Raw genomic sequence first — 24,987 nt, 5'->3', positions numbered from 1 at the left:
TTTTCGTGTCATGATTCTGCTTCAAGAACTTCGAGCCATCCAAGGATCCATTGAAGCTAGATCCATTTTTCTCTTTTCCAGTAGGTTTATCCAAGGAAATTAAGGTAGTAATGATGTTCATAACATCATTCGATTCATACATATAAAGCTATCTTATTCGAAGGTTTAAACTTGTAATCACTAGAACATAGTTTAGTTAATTCTAAACTTGTTCGCAAACAAAAGTTAAGCCTTCTAACTTAACTTTTAAAATCAACTAAACACATGTTCTATATCTATATGATATGCTAACTTAATGATTTAAAACCTGGAAACACGAAAAACACCGTAAAACCGGATTTACGCCGTCGTAGTAACACCGCGGGCTTTTTTGGGTTAGTTAATTAAAAACTATGATAAACTTTGATTTAAAAGTTGTTATTCTGAGAAAATGATTTTTATTATGAACATGAAACTATATCCAAAAATTATGGTTAAACTCAAAGTGGAAGTATGTTTTCTAAAATGGTCATCTAGACGTCGTTCTTTCGACTGAAATGACTACCTTTACAAAAACGACTTGTAACTTATTTTCCGACTATAAACCTATACTTTTTCTGTTTAGATTCATAAAATAGAGTTCAATATGAAACCATAGCAATTTGATTCACTCAAAACGGATTTAAAATGAAGAAGTTATGGGTAAAACAAGATTGGATAATTTTTCTCATTTTAGTTACGTGAAAATTTGTAACAAATCTATTCCAACCATAACTTAATCAACTTGTATTGTATATTATGTAATCTTGAGATACCATAGACACGTATACAATGTTTTGACCTATCATGTCGACACATCTATATATATTTCGGAACAACCATAGACACTCTATATGTGAATGTTGGAGTTAGCTATACAGGGTTGAGGTTGATTCCAAAATATATATAGTTTGAGTTGTGATCAATACTGAGATACGTATACACTGGGTCATGGATTGATTCAAGATAATATTTATCGATTTATTTCTGTACATCTAACTGTGGACAACTAGTTGTAGGTTACTAACGAGGACAGCTGACTTAATAAACTTAAAACATCGAAATATATTAAAAGTGTTGTAAATATATTTTTGAACATACTTTGATATATATGTATATATTGTTATAGGTTCGTGAATCAACCAGTGGCCAAGTCTTACTTCCCGACGAAGTAAAAATCTGTGAAAGTGAGTTATAGTCCCACTTTTAAAATCTAATATTTTTGGGATGAGAATACATGCAGGTTTTATAAATGATTTACAAAATAGACACAAGTACGTGAAACTACATTCTATGGTTGAATTATCGAAATCGAATATGCCCCTTTTTATTAAGTCTGGTAATCTAAGAATTAGGGAACAGACACCCTAATTGATGCGAATCCTAAAGATAGATCTATTGGGCCCAACAAGCCCCATCCAAAGTACCGGATGCTTTAGTACTTCGAAATTTATATCATATCCGAAGGGTGTCCCGGAATGATGGGGATATTCTTATATATGCATCTTGTTAATGTCGGTTACCAGGTGTTCACCATATGAATGATTTTTATCTCTATGTATGGGATGTGTATTGAAATATGAAATCTTGTGGTCTATTATTATGATTTGATATATATAGGTTAAACCTATAACTCACCAACATTTTTGTTGACATTTTAAGCATGTTTATTCTCAGGTGATTATTAAGAGCTTCCGCTGTCGCATACTTAAATAAGGACGAGATTTGGAGTCCATGCTTGTATGATATTGTGTAAAAACTGCATTCAAGAAACTTATTTTGTTGTAACATATTTGTATTGTAAACCATTATGTAATGGTCGTGTGTAAACAGGATATTTTAGATTATCATTATTTGATAATCTACGTAAAGCTTTTTAAAACCTTTATCTATGAAATAAAGGTTATGGTTTGTTTTAAAATGAATGCAGTCTTTGAAAAACGTCTCATATAGAGGTCAAAACCTCGCAACGAAATCAATTAATATGGAACGTTTTTAATCAATAAGAACGGGACATTTCAACTTCAGCATTTACTTTTATGATCTTGCACCTTTTCAACTCATTGAGAACACCATTGAAATGATGGTAGGTATCCTTGAGTGGTTCATCAGGTTCCTGCTTGAAATCTTCATAAAATCTCAGAGCCTTATTCAGTTTAGTAACATCTGACATGTCATAACCTTCTTGCTGTCGTTTGATCTCATCCCATATATCTTTTGCAGTGGTGTTGCTATCAACATTTTCAAACAACTCATATGGGATAGCTTGCATAACAATGTTCTTTGCCTCTATGTCACCCTGAGCTCTCTTACGTTTATCACCAGAAAGTTCATAGACTGGAATTGGCATACCAGTATCCTAATGATAATCTACAACTGGACCATCTCTCAGAGAAGCCCATATGTACTTTGCTTTCTCACCCTTATAGTCTATGTACTGAGTGATTCGGTGAAGCTACTGAGTGTACTTGCCATCAAACAACACTGGAGGACGGGAATCTGATCCAATGATCAAAGTATCTTGTGTAGACATCTTGAAAATGAGGTAGATTCAGTAAAGATTCGGTATTACACAAATCTAGGATGAAAAATCACAACAATCTAACAAAAATGTCAGATTCGGTATCTGATTCGGTACTGTAGTAGATTCGGTACAGATTCTGTACTGTAGCAGATTCGGTAAACCAGATTCTATATCAGAAAGTGATCAGAAATACAAGTAACACACACAGATTCAGTATAGATTCGGTAACCACAAGATTTGTAGCCTGAGAACACTTAAAACCAATGAATTAAGTGATACCGAGATTCTGATTCAGTATCTGACTCGATAGTCAGATTCTGTATGAATTAGAATTCAAACACAATTCAATTCCTTTGAATTAGATTCTGTAACCTTGCTGCACAAGGAAACAAGTTAGTAACACACAAAATATCAAATATACCGAATGTATAGGATACCGAATGTCAACTGTAGCAGTTGAAAATACCGAGTCTAAGTATGAAAACTTAGAATTCAAACAAATCCTTTCTCAAATCACACCAATTAGCTGCGTATGATAAAACCGAATGTAATAGAATCATAAACACACCACAATCTGCAACACTGATTGAGAATTAACAGCTTTGAAGTAGATTCGGTAAGGCAGTTACGATACCGAATGTAGATCAAATCTTCAAATGATAGGTCAGATCATGTTGAGATTACAAGAAAAGACAAGTTAGAATGAGATTCGGTAAGTGTAAAGGAGATTCGGTATGAGAGAGAATCAATAAGATTTACATTCCACAGCTTCTAGAACTCAGTTACAATGCAATGGCTAAGCTTAGTGTTTCTAGGGAGCCTTAGATCCTTTATATAGCCCTCGTATAAAGGATCCTCCATAAGGCTAGGGAAACACGTTTTACTCCTTCTCGGGGTTGTAACACCTTTGGTTCCATAAAGATAATGTCTCCACATTTTGAGTGCAAAGACAACGGCTCCGAGTTCGAGATCATGTGTCGTGTAGTTTCGTTCATGAATTTTTAATTGTCGAGAGGCATAAGCAATGACTTTCTTTCATTGATCAATACACACCCAAAACCATGTTTTGAGGGATCGCAATATACAACAAAATCATCATTGCCTTCGGGAAGTGACAAGATAGGAGCCGTGGTTAGCTTTCTCTTCAAGATTTGGAATGCGGACTCTTGTTCGGTTGCCCAAACGAATTTCCTTCCCTTATGAGTTGACGCAGTTAGAGGATGTGCAACCAAAGAGAAATTTTCGATGAACCTACGATAATACCCGGCGAGGCCTAAGAATTGTCGAATGTGAGTAGGAGTAGTAGGGGTTTCCCATTTGCTAATGGCTTTGATTTTTGCGGGATCGACCTTAATAACTTGATTGCTTACAACATGACCAAGAAATTGAACTTCCTTCAACCAAAATTCACGAGTCGAGCACGAGTCGGAGGTGTTGTTTGTGTTCTTCTTCACTTTTAGAGTAGACTAAGATATCATCGATGGAAACAATAACGAATTTGTTGAGATATGATTTGCACACGCGGTTCATAAGATCCATGAACACCGCCGGTGCATTAGTTAGACCAAATGGCATGACAAGGAATTCGTAACTACCATAGCGAGTCCGGAAAGCAGTTTTGGAGACATCTTCCCCCTTAACCCTTAGTTGATGATAACCCGAGTGGAGATCGATTTTTAAATATACACAAGATCCTTGTAGTTGATCGAAGAGGCCATCGATGTGTGGAAGAGGATATCGGTTCTTAACTGTCAATTTATTTAGTTCACGAAAATCGATGCACATTCGTAGGGATCCATATTTCTTTTTAACGAATAAAATCGGAGCGCCCCATGGTGAATGGCTAGGTTGGATAAAACCACTGTCAAGTAGTTCTTGAATTTGACTTTGTAATTCTTGCATTTCAGATGGAGCAAGTCTATACGGTGCACGTGCTACGGGTGCGGCTCACGGAATAAGATCGATTTGGAATTCAATCGGTCGATGAGGTGGAAGACCCGACAATTCGTCGGGAAATACATCAGAAAAGTCACTAACAATTGGCACATCATCGATGTGCTTCTCATCGGTCTCGACTTTCTTAACGTGGGCTAGAATCGCGAAACAACCTTTACGAAGATATTTTTCAACTTTAAGGCACGAGACGAGGGTGAGTCCGGTGCAACTTGTGACAATCGCTCCAAATCCATATGGACTAACACGTCATTCATTGATTTCATTACGAGGTATTTGACCTCTATATGATACATTTTGTAAACATTACATTCTTTTGAAAAGGCACACCATAAATGTATATTTAAATCAAAGGTTTTCAACATCTGATGATTTCTACATATAGACAATCACCGTATATAATAGTTTACAATAGTGCTTTCGTTGACAATGCAGTCAAAATAAGGTACATGGTGATGAATTGGTGAATGCAACATTTTCTTGAAAAATATGCCATGTAAGACTCCATGCACATAGCTTGTATATCATATAAGGAAACTGCGGAAGACTTCTAGGGAACCTGAGAATAAACATGCTAACAAGTGTCAACACAAAGGTTGGTGAGTTCATAGTTTTAGTATTTCGCATAATCTGTATATAAAAATGGATCACAAGATTTCAGTTGTTTCATCCAGAAACATTTATCAAAATGTTCTACAAGAATGAGCACCCTGGTAACCAAGCCTTAACGTCCATAATAAGTACCCCTCGTTTAACATGCAACTAACATGTACAATACACGCAATCCAACGTGTACTAACTTCAAATAGCATACGTCTATTTTATAGTTCAGGCTAGAGTTTCTTTCTATACCTGGAACAGAAGGGGATGTCAAACCCTATGGATCCATATATCTCTATTCGCGCTCATCGGTTCTTATAACCGACAGTTACTAGTTACCAAAGCTAAGGGATTTTCGGTTCAAACTCGGTGTAGAATTTAGTATGTACTTGTATCCATTGCGTTTAAAATAAATTGCATGTATTCTCAGCCCAAAAATATATATTGCAAAAGCAATTAAAAAGGGATCAATGAAACTCACCTTAGCAGCATATAAAGTTGTTCATCGTAATGTGATCGAAACTCAGAATATCAAATAATCGTAGATCTCAACCTAGAGAACATAGGTTGGTCAATAAATGTCTATCAAGCTAGGTCTGGTCATAGTGTATCACAATCCTAATGCTCGAGATCGACATGCAAAAGTTATCTAAAGTCGTTTCAAAAAGTCAATTTTGACAATAGTTCAACAAAACGAGACGTACCTTATTTAAGGATTCATTTACTCGGCTGGTAATATTTAAAAATCCATTTTATCAATCTTGTAAACAAGTTGTTTAAATCTCAATTGCAGATTCAAAAGCAATTTCATTTAACGTCAAACATAATTTAGTTGATCATATCTTTTAATCCGTTCATCAAAACTATTCGATATCTAAATGAAAAGTTATTGATTTTTCGCCAGCTTTCCAAAAACATGTATATCATATGCCTTTTACCAGTAATATATGTATTTATTTCGTGATTCATTATAAACTGTTTATCGATGAAATTTAGCATACAAGCATGTATAAATATATATACTCGAGCACTAGACATGTATACACTATTAATTTATAAAGGATAAAATATAAGTACTTACGTATCAATATTGAGATTCAATATTGTAGGGAAAGTACATAGACGCAACGAAGATGATAAACACTAGTTTGACTCACGAGCAATACCCTCGAACAATACCCATCACCTCCTTCGTAATAACCCATAGTTTCCTTAGCTTTGACTCATTTGAAAACTTGGTTTGAAATAACCCGAACCTACTCACGTCGTAATATTTTATGTATAATATTATTAATAATAATATCAATACTAAAATAATAAGATTAATAATAATATTAATCTTAATAATAATAATAATAATAATAATAATAATAATAATAATAATAATAATAATAATAATAATAATAATAATAATAATAATAATAATAATAATAAATAATAATATATATTTATGTATAACAGAGAGAGATTGAGAGAAAGTGGGTAAAGAGTTCGGCAGAAACCTGGGCTATTTATAGAATAATTCCTGATTCTGACCCCCATGCGATCGCATGGGTTTTGTGCCTATTTTCCATGTGATCGCATGGCCCTCTGATCCAGCTCACAAACTTCTGTTTTCTTGTTTGTCGACATAATATTTAATTATATATATAATTTATATAATTAATTATATATTATATTAAATTCATGTGCATAGTTGACTTGTAATTTTTGTTCCGATAAGTCGTACGTCATCACGCGACTTATGTTCCGGTTCCGGTTTTTCGAGTGTCCCTTCGTACACTGAGAAAACTTGTATTTTACATTTCGTGACACGTATTTTTGTCAAAATATAGCCTTAAATTATCCCTAAACTATATCACTCGAAATATATCTTAAACTCTCGAGTGTTTTGGTCATTTACTTCTATAAATCAATGGCTCGTTATCTAACGAAGTATTTTTAATAATATTGTTTTTAAATCAAAACGTTTTGTAACCAAATTAATATTTATAAACACGTTTTAAATATACGTCACAAGTTATTCATATATCCAATTCCAACAGTTAATATTCCTTATTTTTGTATCGTCTAGATTACGTTATTTAAACAAACACTTTACCATATTTTCCGAATATCGTTAAGAATGAACGATTTCTCAAATCAGCGTGAACCTCACAACAGAGACCCGTAACAACATCGTAATCATTAAAAGACTTAGTAAATATCTTTTAATTCAATCATTTGGCATAATCTTTTAACTCTGTAGTTAAATATATCAATCAGATAATCAAACCAATAAGGTTAATGCACAGTATCATTTTCATAACACTTTGTTACGTTTCCAAGTTATAGTATGTATATCTAATTACATATAGTTATTCGCGAATCGTTGAGAACAATCAAAAGGTATTTGAATAGTTTAAAATTTTGAGATTCAAATTCATAGACTTTGCTTATCGTGTCGGAAACGTTAAAGATTAAGTTTAAATTTGGTCAGAAATTTCCGGGTCATCACAGTATCCCCCCGTTAAAGAAATTTCGTCCCGAAATTTGAGCGAGGTCGTCATGGCTAACAATAAAAATGCTTTCATGACGTATATGAGTCGATAAATAGAGTTTTATCACCGTTGAATAATATGGATATAACAATCCGATTACTCGAAGCGTATGAGAGAAGTTATCGTATAATAGTGAATTTGAAGGAATAGAGATTCGTCTTAACTTTTGATGTAGTAATGATTGATTTCCGGAATTTAAGGAATAGAAAATCTTCATAATCTAAATAAGATTTGATTCTTCGGGAATTAAGGAGATTTTGTTTTGCGTAATCTGCCTCGATTGCTATGTCTGATATTTCGCTATAAATTAACCACTTCCGTTTCATTATTTTCACCACTCCTACATTTTCTTTCTCATTTCATACTTCCAAAACATTGTGAAATGCTTCATCCAGTTCTGATTCTTGATATACTCCTAACTTTCATATCCGTCATTCTTCTTTTTCATCTACCACCAGAGGAAGTTACTTTCTTCTACCATTACCTTGGGGTTATAGTGTTTTTCATTCTCCCGTTTCTTTATATCGCTATACACATTGATATACACAGTTTGTAAATTTCGAGGTTGTTATCGGGCTTATATTCTCCTTTATATTTCGGAGCTTCATGCTTTCGTTTTCTCTTCCCGACTTTAAGTCAAGCGAATTTTGGTCCAGAATTCGTAGGTATGATGTTTTGAGATGAACATAACTAATGTTCTAAGAAAGAAATTGTAATGGCACGATCTTGATTTGTCAAATTACTAGAATATCCGGAAAAGACCGAATCATCAAGAAATATGTCTTCTTGATAACTTTAGAGATTAAATAGAATGAAAGAGTTATGTAACATGGTTCATGATGAGGGTGGGATCTGTGAACCTTCATCACGTTCCATTAGAAACTCAGCATGACTTACTGTAATATAATCACGTTGGCCTGACGTCATTATATTATACTAATTCATGCTTCAGTTCCCAACACTACTTCAAAACATTCATATTTTAAACTTGAATTTTTTAGAATTTAGAAACTAACACAGTTTCTTTTATGATGTAACACAGATAGCGTGAAGGAATGAATAATTTCAGATGGTTACGAAATTATCTTTAGAAATATTGAGGATATTTATAATGAAAGATACGATGATATCTTAGAATATTCAAGATAATGATGATGATGAAGAATATTGTTCGTAACGGTTTTAGAGTAAGGAGTAAGGTATTTGGTAAGGATTTCAGCAGACACTGAATCATTTGTATTCTTTGAAGGCAGGTTCAGTCTTTGTGATTTATCCACAGCCTCCTTCACACTTTGCTCAATCCGTTTTCCAGTTCCAAACCTTCTCCTTTTCTCAGCTTTACCACCATACCATTCTTTATCATCAAACTTTTGACTGTTAAGCTCGTTTACAGTTTTTGCTGCTTCATCAACATTTTTCCAGAATTCGGAGAACTAGTTTCGTAGTTTGGGGTGTTTTTCAGAAACTTCACATTCGAAGTATGTACGTCCAGGAGATAGACATTATATGTATATATATAACTGTTGGCGTAGACGTGCTGCAAGATTTCAAAATACTGATTGCTATTTCTCGATAATTCATATGGCAATTCTCGTTACAGGATGTGGATGAGTACATGATAGGGTTTCAATGAGTATAAGGATTTTTCGGAAGGTCAAGGATAAATGAAGTTGTTGGTAAATTTACTGCTAATGTGGTGGAACATGAAAGGTTCCCGGTAACAAAAACGTATATGCCAAAGTTACCGGTTTGAAAGGTCGTCATTGACTGGTTGAATGGTTGATAATACTGGATACTTTGAAAAGGAATTGCAAGATTATTTTCGGTAAAAACAACGCTAAAGGATCTTGCATGGTTTTGAAGTCAAAGTATAGCTTTGAAAGATGTAGAGATCTAAGAATGATGTCACCGGTTCAGAGTTATGAATTCGATTCTGATCCGTCAGTATTAGAATGTGTAATTGAATTTGTATGAGATGATTGGGTATCATTGTGAGCATGATTAATAGATTTATGAATCAAAGTTGAAGAATGTACAATCTAACATATTAATTGTGAACTTATATATTTCCCGAGTATTACCTACCCGTTAAAGATTTCACAATTAATATTTTGTACAAAAGAATTTTCATTACAGTCTTTATGAAAATATATGTATGTATATTTTCTTCAGATGTAATACAGATTTAATGAGTTAATATCATATTAAGCTCATTTGATTTTTGGCTTGAATTAGAAATGAATAATCTCTAAAACATTAGAGATTGCATAATCTTCGCGGAGTATTTCACTAATGAAATCAATACTTCATTATTTATTCTTATTGATATTCCTCAATAAAGGATGTTGGTATTCGTGGAATTCTTGCTAACTTCGCAAGGTGCAAATGATGTCTTCTAGAAAGTTTCGAGTGCATCGAAGATGAAAGTGTAAAATCAACCATGTTATTGAATAATACACTTGGTTTATTATGAAACGAAATTCATTGAATTGAAATAGAGATTGTAGTTAACGAAGGTTGTACATCATAGCATATTAGTAATATGAATTAATCGAGTAGTTAAGTTCCATACATAATAGCTTAGTACAGAAAGATTTATTAGGGTTTAAAATTTATATATATAAGATATACATATAAATTCTTCGGAGGGAATGAGTTATTATTTCATAACTCGTTGATTCAATATACGCGTTATTGATTTGTAATGATGTCCACGGTAATTCTTGAACTGACGGAGCTTGTGATGTTAGAGGTGCTGTTGATTCTAACGATGTTGACAGCACTTACTGTGTTGGTGAAGCTAAGGGTACTATTGATGTTGTGATATAACAAGTCTAGCTTGTAAATCATACACCATTCCGATTAGAGTTTCTACTCTATCTGATTTATGGCTAGGGTTAGAATAAATAATCTCTAAACTTTAGAAATTACATAATCGCCGTAGAATGTTTCTCCGATGAAGTTATGAATCAATAAATCATCGTTTATTGTCGTTGATACTCCTTGGTATCTATGGTGCGTATGATGGTGATATCCAAGGTACAGATCGTGATGTTGAGGCGTGTGATGTGAATGTTGTTGGTGGTGGTAATGGTACTGTTGGTGTTGTTGTTAGTGGTACTAGTGCTGTTGGTGCTGAGGATGGTGATGTTACTGGTGTTGGTGATACTGCTGGTGTTTGTAAATTGTGTACAGTGCTCTCTAAAGTTAACACTCGAGCTCGAAGTTCTTTAACTTCTTCTACTAACCCTGGTTGGTTATCGGTGTGAGGTAGAGGTCGGATATCTTTTCTAGTTCCGTTAATGGTAGCTTCAAGATGAAAAATTCTCGCAAAAAGAGTATAAACGGTGTTGCGAACAGGTTCGCCGGTAAGCGGATCGAGTACTCCGACGTTAGGCGGTAAGTTCGGCTCGTGGTATGGAGTACCTTCTTCATTTCTCCATAGGGTAAGTATTTCGCGAACCCATCCCCATTTTCTAAAGAAATCACGGTAGTTGATCGGTCGGTGTGGTCCCGTCACGCTGTCTTCGGAGTTGGAGGGACTTGGTCTATTCGAAGAGGCCATCTTACGCGATCACTGAAAGTTATGAAATGATTCTCGATATGAATTGAGGGTTGAATACTGGATGATACCTTCGCCTTCTCGCATACGTATATATAGTAAAAGGATTCCGTAATTTACGGAGGGAATTTCGAAAAACGCCAAATAAGATCCACTATAGTAGATATGATAGGATATGATTCGTCTATACACTATTCATACAATCAATGCAGTAACACGTATTTAGACTTGAGATGATAGACAAGTAATTTCCGACAAGGAATGATAAGCAAAACTTTTGACATGCAGACACAGTCGAAGTCCAGACTTACTAAAGCATCCTAACAACTATCAGTTAGACACACTCATGCAAGACCTGGTTCACTAGGACCAACGCTCTGATACCAACTGTGACAATCGCTCCAAATCCATATGGACTAACACGTCATTCATTGATTTCATTACGAGGTATTTGACCTCTATATGATACATTTTGTAAACATTACATTCTTTTGAAAAGGCACACCATAAATGTATATTTAAATCAAAGGTTTTCGACATCTGATGATTTCTACATATAGACAATCACCGTATATAATAGTTTATAATAGTGCTTTCATTGACAATGCAGTCAAAATAAGGTACATGGTGATGAATTGGTGAATGCAACGTTTTCTTGAAAAATATGCCATGTAAGACTCCATGCACATAGCTTGTATATCATATAAGCAAACAGCGGAAGACTTCTAGGGAACCTCAGAATAAACATGCTAACAAGTGTCAACACAAAGGTTGGTGAGTTCATAGTTTTAGTATTTCGCATAATCTGTATATAAAAATGGATCACAAGATTTCAGTTGTTTCATCCAGAAACGTTTATCAAAATGTTCTACAAGAATGAGCACCCTGGTAACCAAGCCTTAACGTCTATAATATGTACCCCTCGTTTAACATGCAACTAACATGTACAATACACGCAATCCAACATGTACTAACTTCAAATAGCATACGTCTGTTTTATAGTTCAGGCTAGAGTTTCTCTCTATACCTGGAACAGACGGGGATGTCAAACCCTATGGATCCATATATCTCTATTCGCGCTCATCGGTTCTTATAACCGACAGTTACTAGTTACCAAAGCTAAGGAATTTTCGGTTCAAACTCGGTGTAGAATTTAGTATGTACTTGTATCCATTGCGTTTAAAATAAATTGCATGTATTCTCAGCCCAAAAATATATATTGCAAAAGCAATTAAAAAGGGATCAATGAAACTCACCTTAGCAGCATATAAAGTTGTTCATCGTAATGTGATCGAAACTCAGAATATCAAATAATCGTAGATCTCAACTTAGAGAACATAGGTTGGTCAATAAATGTCTATCAAGCTGGGTCTGGTCATAGTGTATCACAATCTTAATGCTCGAGATCGACACACAAAAGTTATCCAAAGTCATTTCAAAAAGTCAATTTTGACAATAGTTCAACAAAACGAGACGTACCTTATTTAAGGATTCATTTACTCGGCTGGTAATATTTAAAAATCCATTTTATCAATCTTGTAAACAAGTTGTTTAAATCTCAATTGCAGATTCAAAATCAATTTCATTTAACGTCAAACATAATTTAGTTGATCATATCTTTTAATCCGTTCATCAAAACTATTCGATATCTAAATGAAAAGTTATTGATTTTTCGCCAGCTTTTCAAAAACATGTATATCATATACCTTTTACCAGTAATATATGTATTTAATTCGTGATTCATTATAAACTGTTTATATATGAAATTTAGCATACAAGCATGTATAAATATATATACTCGAGCACTAGACATGTATACACTATTAATTTATAAAGAATAAAATATAAGTACTTACGTATCAATATTGAGATTCAATATTGTAGGGAAAGTACGTAGACGCAACGAAGATGATAAACACTAGTTTGACTCACGAGCAATACCCTCGAACAATACCAATAACCTCCTTAATAATAACCCATAGTTTCCTTAGCTTTGACTCATTTGAAAACTTGGTTTGAAATAACCCGAACCTACTCACGTCATAATATTTTATGTATAATATTATTAATAATAATATCAATACTAAAATAATAAGATTAATAATAATATTAATCTTAATAATAATAATAATAATAATAATAATAATAATAATAATAATAATAATAATAAATAATAATAAATAATAATAATATATATTTATGTATAACAGAGAGAGATTGAGAGAAAGTGGGTAAAGAGTTAGGCAGAAACCTGGGCTATTTATAGAATAATTCCTGATTCTGACCCCCATGCGATCGCATGGGTTTTGTGCCTATTTTCCATGCGATCGCATGGCCCTCTGATCCAGCTCACAAACTTTTGTTTTCTTGTTTGTCGACATAATATTTAATTATATATATAATATATATAATTTATATAATTAATTATATATTATATTAAATTCATGTGCATAGTTGACTTGTAATTTTTGTTCCGATAAGTCGTACGTCATCACGCGACTTATGTTCCGGTTCCGGTTTTTCGAGTGTCCCTTCGTACACTGAGAAAACTTGTATTTTACATTTCGTGACACGTATTTTTGTCAAAATATAGCCTTAAATTATCCCTAAAATATATCACTCAAAATATATCTTAAACTCTCGAGTGTTTTGGTCATTTACTTCTATAAATCAATGGCTCGTTATCTAACGAAGTATTTTTAATAATATTGTTTTTAAATCAAAACGTTTTGTAACCAAATTAATATTTATAAACACGTTTTAAATATACGTCACAAGTTATTCCTATATCCAATTCCAACAGTTAATATTCCTTATTTTTGTATCGTCTAGATTACGTTATTTAAACAAACACTTTACCATATTTTCCGAATATCGTTAAGAATGAACGATTTCTCAAATCAGCGTGAACCTCACAACAGAGACCCGTAACAACATCGTAATCATTAAAAGACTTAGTAAATATCTTTTAATTCAATCGTTTGGCATAATCTTTTAAATCCGTAGTTAAATATATCAATCAGATAATCAAACCAATAAGGTTAATGCACAGTATCATTTTCATAACACTTTGTTACGTTTCCAAGTTATAGTATGTATATCTAATTACATATAATTGTTCGCGAATCGTTGAGAACAATCGAAAGGTATTTGAATAGTTTAAAATTTTGAGATTCAAATTCATAGACTTTGCTTATCGTGTCGGAAACGTTAAAGATTAAGTTTAAATTTGGTCAGAAATTTCCGGGTCATCACACAACTCTTATCGCCATAGACAATCAAGGGTTCACCATTCTCGATAGGAATTTGAATCACTTTAAGATCACAAAGGATGTGAGATTTCATTTTGGCTAACCAATCCATACCAATTATTACATCGAAACTCCCTAGTTCTATAGGTATCAAATCAATTTCAAACTCTTTACCCATTAAGTTTAACGTACACCCCCAATAAAATTTATCGGCACTCAATAGTTTCCCGTTGGCCACTTCAATGGTATAAGTAGTATCTAGTGGGAGTGGTGGAGAGCTAAAAGAATGAGTCAAAGTCTTAGATACAAAACTCTTATCGGCACCCGAATCGAATAAGCAAGAGACATAAGAATTGTTGAGAAGAAACATACCCGTGACTAGTTCATTGTCATCTCGGGCTTCCTCGAAGTTAATGTTGAAAGCTCGGCCGTGCGCATTGGGGTTATCTTTCTTCTTTGGGCATGCATTTCTAAAATGACCTTGTTGGCCACATCCGTAACAAGTGACCGTCTTTGGTGCATCGGGCCCCTTTCGAGTGACGGGGGCGGCACTTCTACAATCATTGCCTATATGACCACTTCCTTGGTACCGGTGGCAAATTAGCTTGCCACATTCACCAAAGTGATGCTTGTGGCATTTGTTGCAAAAAGGTTTACTTCTGGCATAACTTTTCTTGTCGTCGGAGGTGAAAGGCTTCTTGGCGAAGTTGTTTTTGTTGTAGTTGCTTGATTAGGAGGCTTCCTATTTTCTTTTGTTGCCACCCGATTTATCCTCGGCCTTAGGTGCCGGCACTTTAATTTCGTCCACCGTTTCTATCAATTGGCGGTCCATCTTTAAAGCTTCATGTAGGTTAGCGGGTTTGGATGACATTACCCTGTGTTTGATGCTCTTAGGAAGGCCATCCATATAAAGTTCAACCCTTAGAGACTCGGGATTTACAAGGTTTGGACACATTAGAGCTAGCTCGAAAACCATTAATTATAAGCCTTGAGGTCATTTCCGACTGCTTTCAAACTTCTTAGCTCGCTTTCGAACCTTCGAGTCTCTTCCCGGGGAAAGTATTCGGTGATCATCTTTTCTTTTAAATCGGACCAATAGAGAGCGTGGGCTTCATCAGTACCTACCGATTGTACATACGTGTTCCACCAAGTGAGAGCGATACCGGAAAAAGTGTGGGTGGAGTATTTGACCTTGTCTTGGTCCCTGCAACCGCTTATGCTAAAAACGGCTTCCGTTTGCTCAAACCATCGAGTGAGAGCAACCGGTCCTCCGGTCCCATCGAAAGTATGAGGTTTGCACCCCATGAAAGCTTTGTAGGAGCATCCCTCGTTTGAGTTACTGGCTCCATTGTTGTTGTTTTTGTTGTTGTTGTTGTTGTTGTTGTTGTTGTTGTTGTTGTTGTTGTTATTGTTATTGTTGTTATTGGATGAGTGACCGGCCATGGCCGCATCTACGGTGGTGGCTATCATTCGTTGAAGAGATTGTTCGGGAGCTTCATTGCGTGGAATTCGGCGAGGTGGCATTGTTCCTTCAAGACATAAGAATATCATTGATTAGTATTCTCAATAATACTAATCGTGATATGGAATAACGATAGAGAGAAAATTTTCCTTGACCCGCCCTCGATTCCTTGTGTTGTAATGTCGGAACGTCCATATGAGTCACCGTAATATAATCCCTGCAATTATATTACCCTAATTCATATGTGCATTCGACATTACTTCATAAGGTCAAGGTGGAGTTTCAATCAAATTACACAACGTGAGATTAAGATGGAATTGGAGTTAGATATGAATAGAAGAGTTTGAGTATAAATGCACAAGTAGTCACGTAAGTCCTACTTAAACTCTATATGCCGGTTGTAGTCTAGACTCACTAATGTACCCTATGACTCGGGGTTGACACCAATGAACTCTAAATCCCTACAACCAACGCTCTGATACCATCTGTAGCGACCCGACAAAATCTTCATTGACGACGCCGTCTACTTAGGTCCTGTTACGTGGTCATAAGTCCTTAAAACAACGTTTGACCAAAATATGCCGCATTCATTTCATATGTAAAGATATTTCAAAGTTTACAAAGTAGTTCAACGACTAATATGATACAACGTTTTTAAGTACAAATGAAACCTATGCGACATGATTTAATGTAAAGTCAAAAGACGCTCCATGTATGCAAATATACTCGACATCCAAGCAAGTATCAAAATAGAGTGCGGAAGCATGTAACACATATCATTCAAGGAGCTGAGAAAAATATAGAAAAATATGTCAACGAAAACGTTGGTGAAATCATAGGTTTAGTAAGTGAGTACGTAAGTAAGTAAGTTGAACCACAAGATTTATAACGTTGAAGTAATAGTAAAATCATTCTAAAAATGGTTATCATGAGCACCCAATTATCAAGGCTTAACTAACGTTACCCCATCACATAGTGTTAGAACCTACACTTTATTCTCGAAAATATATTTCATCCGCATAATGGTAGCGAACCGTCTGAATGAGGGTTTGTCAAACCCATATGGCCATACAACATAAGTTCTCGCTTACACCCGACAAGTGTAACTAATGATAATCGAATTGAGGATTTTTGTTCTAACTCGTACGTAGAATGTCTGTTTTCGTACTTGTGTTCACTTTTCAAAAAACGTTTATGTTTTCTCATCCCAAATGTAAGTTTAAAATAGTAAAAGTGGGACTATGATCTCACCTTGAGTGCACGAATGTAAATGTACTTCACAAGTAAACGTGTGCAAGAAAGAATGCTAGTCTCGACCTAAACAATAGGTTGTATCAATATCGGTAAAGCATGAAGTCGGTCAAAGTGTTCAAATAGTCCTTTGGCTCATTACGACTCGATTATATCATGTGTGTCAAGTTGTCAGGTATCATGCAAGAATCAAGTATAAAAGAAGATTAGAACGATTACATAAGTATTTGGTTAAGTTTGACTAAAAGTCAAATTTGGTCAAAGTCAAAGTCAATGTCGACGGGGTTGGGTCGGGTATCTGACAATTTTTCTTCAATTAGTAATCATATATAAACGTGTTGGCCAAGTTTCATGTTAATCGGAGTTACGAGTAAGCGTGGATGAATTTGTGAAAACACATAATAAGTTGGTCTACTTTTTCTGCACAGGAGCGGCGCACCAAAACCAGGAGCGGCGCTCTTGAGGACCCAGAAGCGACGCTATTGTTTCCAGGAGCGACGCTCCTGACATCTGATGAAAAACTCCATGAAAGGCTAACCAGGAGTGGCGCTCTTATTGCAGAAGCGGAGCTGCTGTACCTGGGAAAATGTTGTTTCTGAATTTTAACAAGTGCACGAACCAAACTTCAAACCAACACAACTATTGAATCGTAAACATTCAAAACACGTATCTTATATCGTTGAAAAGGTAATTTAATGAGGAATACAACTAAACACCTTTCATTAATCAAAAACATCATTTACATTAATCAAAATTCAAGTTGAATGCTCATTAAATGTTCATCATAAATGCTTCAAGTTCATAAATGCACATTGATGATTCGGGAGTTAAATGCACACATATAATACGCCATTTCGTAGGTAATTATGCATAAAATACTACTAAACACTTACAATTAACATTGTAAAGCATTCAATGCATCAAAAATCCATTTTACTTCTATCAAACCCTAACTCAAAATCATAAATTTAGCAATTATGTTTATGGAGTCTTTCTAAGTCAACCTACACACCAAATTGAAGCTAGTGATGCTAGTAACACATTTAATACATGCACTTTTAACATCTAACAACATTTAAGCAACCAAATCTCAAGATCAAACACACCCATTTATCAAGTTCATGCTAGTTACTCAAAACAATAAGATCGAGCATATAAATCACATATTCATGTTAGACTTGAGCCATAGACACTAATTAACACACTTTTAAGTTTAAAGATCAAGAACAAGAAATTTAGTGTTTTTAGAAAGTTACCCAAATTGGATGAAGTTGGTATGGAATTGAAGAGGAAGATGCAAGGATTCCAAATATGTAATTTGTTTTAGTTGATGCTTCCTTGAAATGATTTAGACTAAGATTGAATGAATTGAGTTTTTGAGAGCAAAAGTGGAAGTATGAGATGAGATGGGGAGGTGAATGATTGAGTGGAGGAGAAGGGTTTGACTAGTTGACCTAGTCAAACCTTTTGTCCTTTGGCAAGTTTAGTCCCTCAAGTTTCAAAGCTGGTGCGTGAATTAACCAAATGAATTACCTTAAATACGTAGAGTGAACGAGAGATGTTATAATCAAATAACGGACTTTAAATAAATTAAACGGAAAGTAAACGGAAAAAGGCGGGATGTTACATCTACCTCAATCGGGATATGACATGCCTTCCAATACACTAGACGAAATGGTGTGGTACCTATGGGTGTTTTGAAAGCGGTTCTAAATGCCCATAATGCGTCATCTAGCTTGGTTAACCAAATCTTAGGATTATTGCTAACCGTCTTTTCCAAAATTCTTTTCAAAGCACGATTCGTGTTCTCGACTTGACCACTAATTTGGGGATGGTAAGGGGTTGAAAAACGATGGGTTACACCATATTTTCCCATTACTCTCTCCATAACACTTTTAGAAAAATGTGTCCCCCGATCTGAGATCAACGCTTTTGACACACCAAACCTAGCAAACAAATTCTTCAAGAACTTAACAACTACCCTAGCGTCATTGGTTGGTTTTGGCCTCAGCCCATTTTGAAACATAATCTACCACAACCAAAATATAGAGATACTTATTCGAATTTGGAAATGGAACCATGAAGTCTAGGCCCTATACATCAAATATCTCACATATTTGAATGCCGGTTTGAGGCATCTCATCCCTCTTTGAAATGGAACCGGGCATTTGACAAGAATCACAATGTTTCACTAACTTATGAGCGTCTTTGAATATCGTGGGCCAGTACAAACCGGAATCGAACACCTTTTTAGCGGTGTGATTCGGCCCAAAATGCCCCCCGTTGGTCCACTATGACAACTTCTCAAAATATCCCGAGCTTCTTGCCCATATACACATTTTCGAATTACTTGATCCGCCCCAATGCGGAACAAGTATGGGTCATCCCAAAAGTAATTTCGTAAATCGTTGAAAAACTTTTTCTTTTGTTGGTACGACAAACCTTTTTGTAAAACATTTGAGGCCAAGTAGTTTGCAAAGTCGGCAAACCATGGGACTTCATCAACTAAGTCAATTCTTATTAAATGTTCATTCGGGAAGGTATCCCGAATTTTTGACTCGTCTAAGGGTTGAAGTCCGGGATTGTCTAACCTTGAAAAATGGTCGGCCGCCACATTCTTGACTCTCTTTTTATCCCTAATTTCTATGTCAAACTCTTGCAAAAGTAGCACCCAACGAATCAAACGATGTTTCACATCTTGATTTACTTTAGCGCGGAATGATCCGTGTAGACGGTTGTCTTTGAAAGTACAAGATAAGACCGAAACTTATCAAAAGCGACCACTACCGTGAGAAGCTCCTTCTCGGTAGTAGTGTAGTTCAATTAGGCCCCATTTAGGGTTTTACTTGCATAGTAAATCGGTCTAAAGTGTTGGTAAACTCTTTGACAAAGCACCCCGCCAAGCGCATAATCGCTCGCATCACACATCAATTCAAAGTCTTTGTCCCAATCGGGCGAAATAAGAATCGGTGGGTTAATGAGCTTTTCTTTCAACAAGTTAAATGCCTTAATGCATTCATCATCAAACAAGGAAGATTGGTCCTTTTCTAACAATTTGATCATTGGGAGAGTGATTTTCGAAAACTCCTTTATGAATAGCTTATAAAATCCCACATGCCCAAGAAAACTTCGGATTGCTTTCGCATCCGATGGTCTATGTAAGTCTTTTATCACACTAATTTTAGCTTTATCTACCTCGATTCCCGCTTTAGAAATTTTGTGTCCCAAAACTACCCATTCGTTAACCATGAAGTGGCATTTTTTCCAATTAAGAACCAAATTTGCACTTTTACAACGAGTTAATATTTTATCAAGATTTTGAAGACATTGGTCAAATGAATTTCCGAAAACCGAAAAATCATCCATGAACACCTCCATAGTGTCCTCAATCATATCGAAGAAGATAGCAAACATGCACCTTTGGAATGTCCCCGGGGCATTACACAACCCGAAGGGCATTCTCCGATCATAGGGGCATGTAAAGGTCGTCTTTTCTTAGTCTTCGAGGTCTATCGAGATTTGGAAGTATCCCGAAAACCTGTCAAGAAAGCAATAGAAATATCTCCCGGATAGACGTTCGATCATTTGATCGATGTAAGGTAGTGGGAAATGGTCTTTTCATGTGGCATCGTTTAAACGTCTATAGTCTATGCATACTCGCCATCCCGTGATGGTTCGAGTCGGGACAAGCTCATTTTGGTTGTTTAAAATCACCGTGGTCCCACCCTTTTTGGGTACCACTTGGACGGGATTCACCCATGGTGAGTCGGATATCGGGTAAGTAAGGCCCACGTCAAGCAATTTAATCACTTCTTTTTTTACAACCTCTTTCATGTTTGGGTTAAGTCTTCGTTGTCGTTGGACAACCGGTTTGAAGTTCTCTTCCATAAGAATCTTGTGTGTGCAATATGATGGATTGATCTCGGAGATGTCCGTGGTCTTCCATGCTATGGCCGAGTGATGGGACTTAAGTAATGAAACAAGTCATGTCTTTTGGTCTTGGGTGAGTTTCGAAGAAATAATCACCGGAAGTTGGTTTTCTTCCTTAAGATAAGTATATTCAAGATGCTCGGGGAGCTCTTTAAGCTCAAGAGTGGGAGGCTCCTCCCATGAAGACTTGATTTGAAATCTATCTTCCTTGGGAATAGTCTCAAATGGTTCTTCCCTATTAGTCTCACATTCAATTTCACTTTCATCAACATTAATGTTCATCAATTCCCTAAAATCGGCCTCTAAATCCACAATTTCATTATCACAAATTTGGTCGAACTCCGTGGTATCAACCTTTAAAAGCTTTTCAAGCTCATCATGCACATAAAGGTCAATATGGTCAAAAGCATAGAACTCATCATCGTCAGTGTTACTCGGTTGCTTCATAGCTTCCCAGATATTGATGGTCACACGCTCTTCACCAACTCCAATGTTGAGTTGATTGCATTGTACCAAGATGATGGTGTCGGCGGTCGCCAAAAATGGTTTTCCTAAGATGATGGGTACTTGAAGGTCTTCCTTCATCTCCATGATAACAAAATTAACCAGGAACACCAAGGTGTCAATGCTAACCAAGATGTCCTCGGCGATGACAATAGCGGTATCAAACGAATGGTTGGCCAATCTTATCCTAATTTGAGTTGGTTTAAGAGGTCCAAGGTCGAGTCGCTCGTAAAGTGAATGGGGCATTAGGTTAATGCTTGCACCCAAATCGGCAAGTGCATTGAAGACTTCCGAGTCACCGAACTTACAAGGGAAAATCAATTTTCTCGGATCTCCTAACTTCTTAGGAATCCTTGGCCTCGATGCAAGAATCTTGTTGCATTCCTCTTCAATAAAGAAAGATGTTTCGTCATGATATTTACCCTTTTGAGATATTAGCTCCTTAATGAACCGACCGTAGTTTGGCATTCCTTTAAGCACATCTGTGATTGGCAAATTGACCGATATGTTTTTCATCATTTATTGAAACTTTTTGTATTGAGCCACCAACTTATCCTTCTTTAACGCTTTTGGATATGACACCGGTCTTGTAGCCTTCTGATGTTATGCGAGGTGTATATAAAATAGCTTTTAAATTTTAGAAGGAAATACTATTAAATACGATACAATTTTACACAAGATATTTATTTATTTATAGAATGGATATACTTAAACCTTGCTACAACACTTATAGGCAGTGTACCTAATCGTACAGTAGTGTAGTTTTTAGTAAGTCCGGTTCGTTCCACAGGGAAAATCTTTAAACAAAGCTTAACGCTATATTAGTTTACTTTTATAAAAATACAAATGTATATATAAGTAATATTATTATTATAAAGGGGGTTTTTACCGTTTAATGACCGGTTTGTCGATTTTAATTCTTCAGTCGGAGTTAAAACCAAATGCAAAATATTAAATAAAAGACTTAATTTAAAGCGTAAAGTAAATAACGATAATGAAATTACGAATAATAAAAGTGCGATAAAATAAACTTGCGATAATTAAAAAGTACAATAATTAAAAGTGCAATTAAATACAATAACAATAAATACAAGTGCTATAATTAGAAGTGCAATTAAATATGAAATAAAGGAAATTAAATATGAAATAAAAGAATTATGCTTATTTAAACTTCCGTAATCATGATGTTTGACGTGTTGATTTTAGTTTTATGCCCATGGGTTAATTGTCCTTTGTCCTGGATTATTTAATATGTCCGTCTGGTTTTGTCCATAACAGTCCATCAGTCATAAATATAAAGTGCGAGTGTCCTCGTCAAATTATCCTTATACCCGAAGTTAAATATTCCAACTAATTGGGGACTTAAACTGTAACAAGGTTTTATTACTTTGTTTCATAATTACACCAGGATGTCGACTGAGTGTAACCCAAGGTTTTAATACTTTGTTAACAATTATGCCAAGTGTCCTTGTACATAATTTCACCCCTGTTTTAATAATTCTAGTGGCTATTAATCCATTCCCGTGTCCGGTTAAATGAACGATTATTTGTACATATATATACCCCGCCCATCGTGTCCGATCGAGTGTAAATGGTTATTTATAGGGACACCCAATTGTAAATCTTTATATTAACATTAACAAACTATCATTTAGTTAAACAAATATTAAGCCCATTAATAGCCCATAGTCTAATTTCCACAAGTGTCGTTCTTTTGTTCAAACCCCAATTATGGTACAAAGCCCAATTACCCAATTTTAGTAATTAGCCCAACATCATGATTACTTCGGATTAAATAAGCATAATAATAACTTAGCTACGAGACATTAAATTAAAAAGGTTGAACATAACTTACAATGATTAAAAATAGCGTAGCGTTACACGGACAGAATTTTGACTTACACCCTTACAACATTCGCTAACACACCCTTATTATTAGAAATTAAAATTAAAATTAAAATATATATATATATATATATATATATATATATATATATATATATATACTTTACGTATGATGAAGAGAAGAAAGATGTGTTTATTTTGGCCAAAACGCGTTGAATTTATAGGACCTGGGCTGGATTTCAGAGCCATGCGATCGCATGTCTTTTGTGCCTCCAGGCCATGCGATCGCATGGCCAGCTGGGAGAAGTCACATTTCTTTGTTTTCTTTCTTGCCGACGTTTATAAATAATAATATAATATATAAATAATTATAAGAATTATTTAAATATTATATTTTATTTATGTGCATAGTTAACTTGTAATTTTTAGTCCGTTGCGTCGAGCGTTGAGAGTTGACTCTGGTCCCGGTTCCGGATTTTCGAACGTCCTTGCGTACACTTTAATATCTTGTACTTTGCGTTTTGAATCTTGTACTCTTGTAATTTTGAGACGTTTCTTATCAATAATTGGAACCTCATTGATTGTATTTTGTACTTTTGAGCTTTTTGGTCGTTTGCGTCTTCAATTCGTCGAATCTGTCTTTTGTCTTCACCTTTTATTATTTAAACGAATATCACTTGTAAATAGGACAATTGCAACTAAAAGCTTGTCTTTCTTGAGGAATAATGCTATGAAATATATGTTCGTTTTTAGCATTATCAAATATTCCCACACTTGAGCGTTGCTTGTCCTCAAGCAATATAGTCTTGAAATACAAGAATCACTTCTTTATTCTTCACATTTTGTACATCAGTGATTTCAATACGGCGGTATAAACAATGGTAGTAACGATGTGGTTTACAGTCCCACATGACTATAAAATTTAGATCCATTAAGGAAATTGGATCTTTATGAAAACATTTGATCTTTTAAAAATTAAATCTAGTTTTTACCCTAGATAAGTTTTCCGGAATAACCCTTCACCGGTGTTTGCAAAATATTTTTGTGGGCTTGGTGGGTTTCAGATTTGAAAATTTTAGCTCAAAACTTGCGGTTTTGTGTCACCCACTTGCTAACCTTGTATTAGGAAAGCAACACGTCCAGTTTACTTGTCCCGTATATTACCTTTCAGTAAACTACTGTCCGGTTGTAAAGGAAAGCGTTGAACAAGCAACTGTTAAGGCAATGTCCCCTGACATGCTTTTAATTATGGTCTATAACGTGTCGGACGCAATTACTATCCTTTGTAGGAGCAATAGTAAAGCTCACCCTTATAATTTGTCGGTCTGGCACAAGGTCTTGTCTTTGACCATGATATGCAACCACCGTTCTTACGGTTGACACCCGATTTGGTTCAGATGACCTAATGAATTCCCGGTGAATTCCTAGGATTTTATGTTCAATGGTAATGAACGCGTTGAAAATGGGTTTTCAGAAAACAAATCGGTTTATAATTTGATCAAAATATTTTCTCGTTCAAGCTCGAGTTTAGATATCATTGAATTCCA

General features: G+C 35.2%; 1 protein-coding gene across 1 annotated transcript; it reads right to left on the bottom strand.

Moving 5' to 3' along the window:
- Positions 1-21,145: 21,145 nt before the first annotated feature.
- On the bottom strand, positions 21,146-22,111 carry LOC139863623 (uncharacterized). The gene has a single exon (XM_071852236.1). The coding sequence runs from the start codon at positions 22,109-22,111 to the stop codon at positions 21,146-21,148; it is 966 nt and encodes a 321-aa protein (XP_071708337.1).
- Positions 22,112-24,987: the final 2,876 nt, after the last annotated feature.

Source organism: Rutidosis leptorrhynchoides, chromosome 8 (genome assembly GCF_046630445.1).
Source record: "Rutidosis leptorrhynchoides isolate AG116_Rl617_1_P2 chromosome 8, CSIRO_AGI_Rlap_v1, whole genome shotgun sequence".
In the NCBI taxonomy this organism is placed as follows: Eukaryota; Viridiplantae; Streptophyta; class Magnoliopsida; order Asterales; family Asteraceae; genus Rutidosis; species Rutidosis leptorrhynchoides.
The sequence above is the reverse complement of the archived record's forward strand: the minus strand, read 5'-3'. Positions and strand labels throughout refer to the sequence as shown.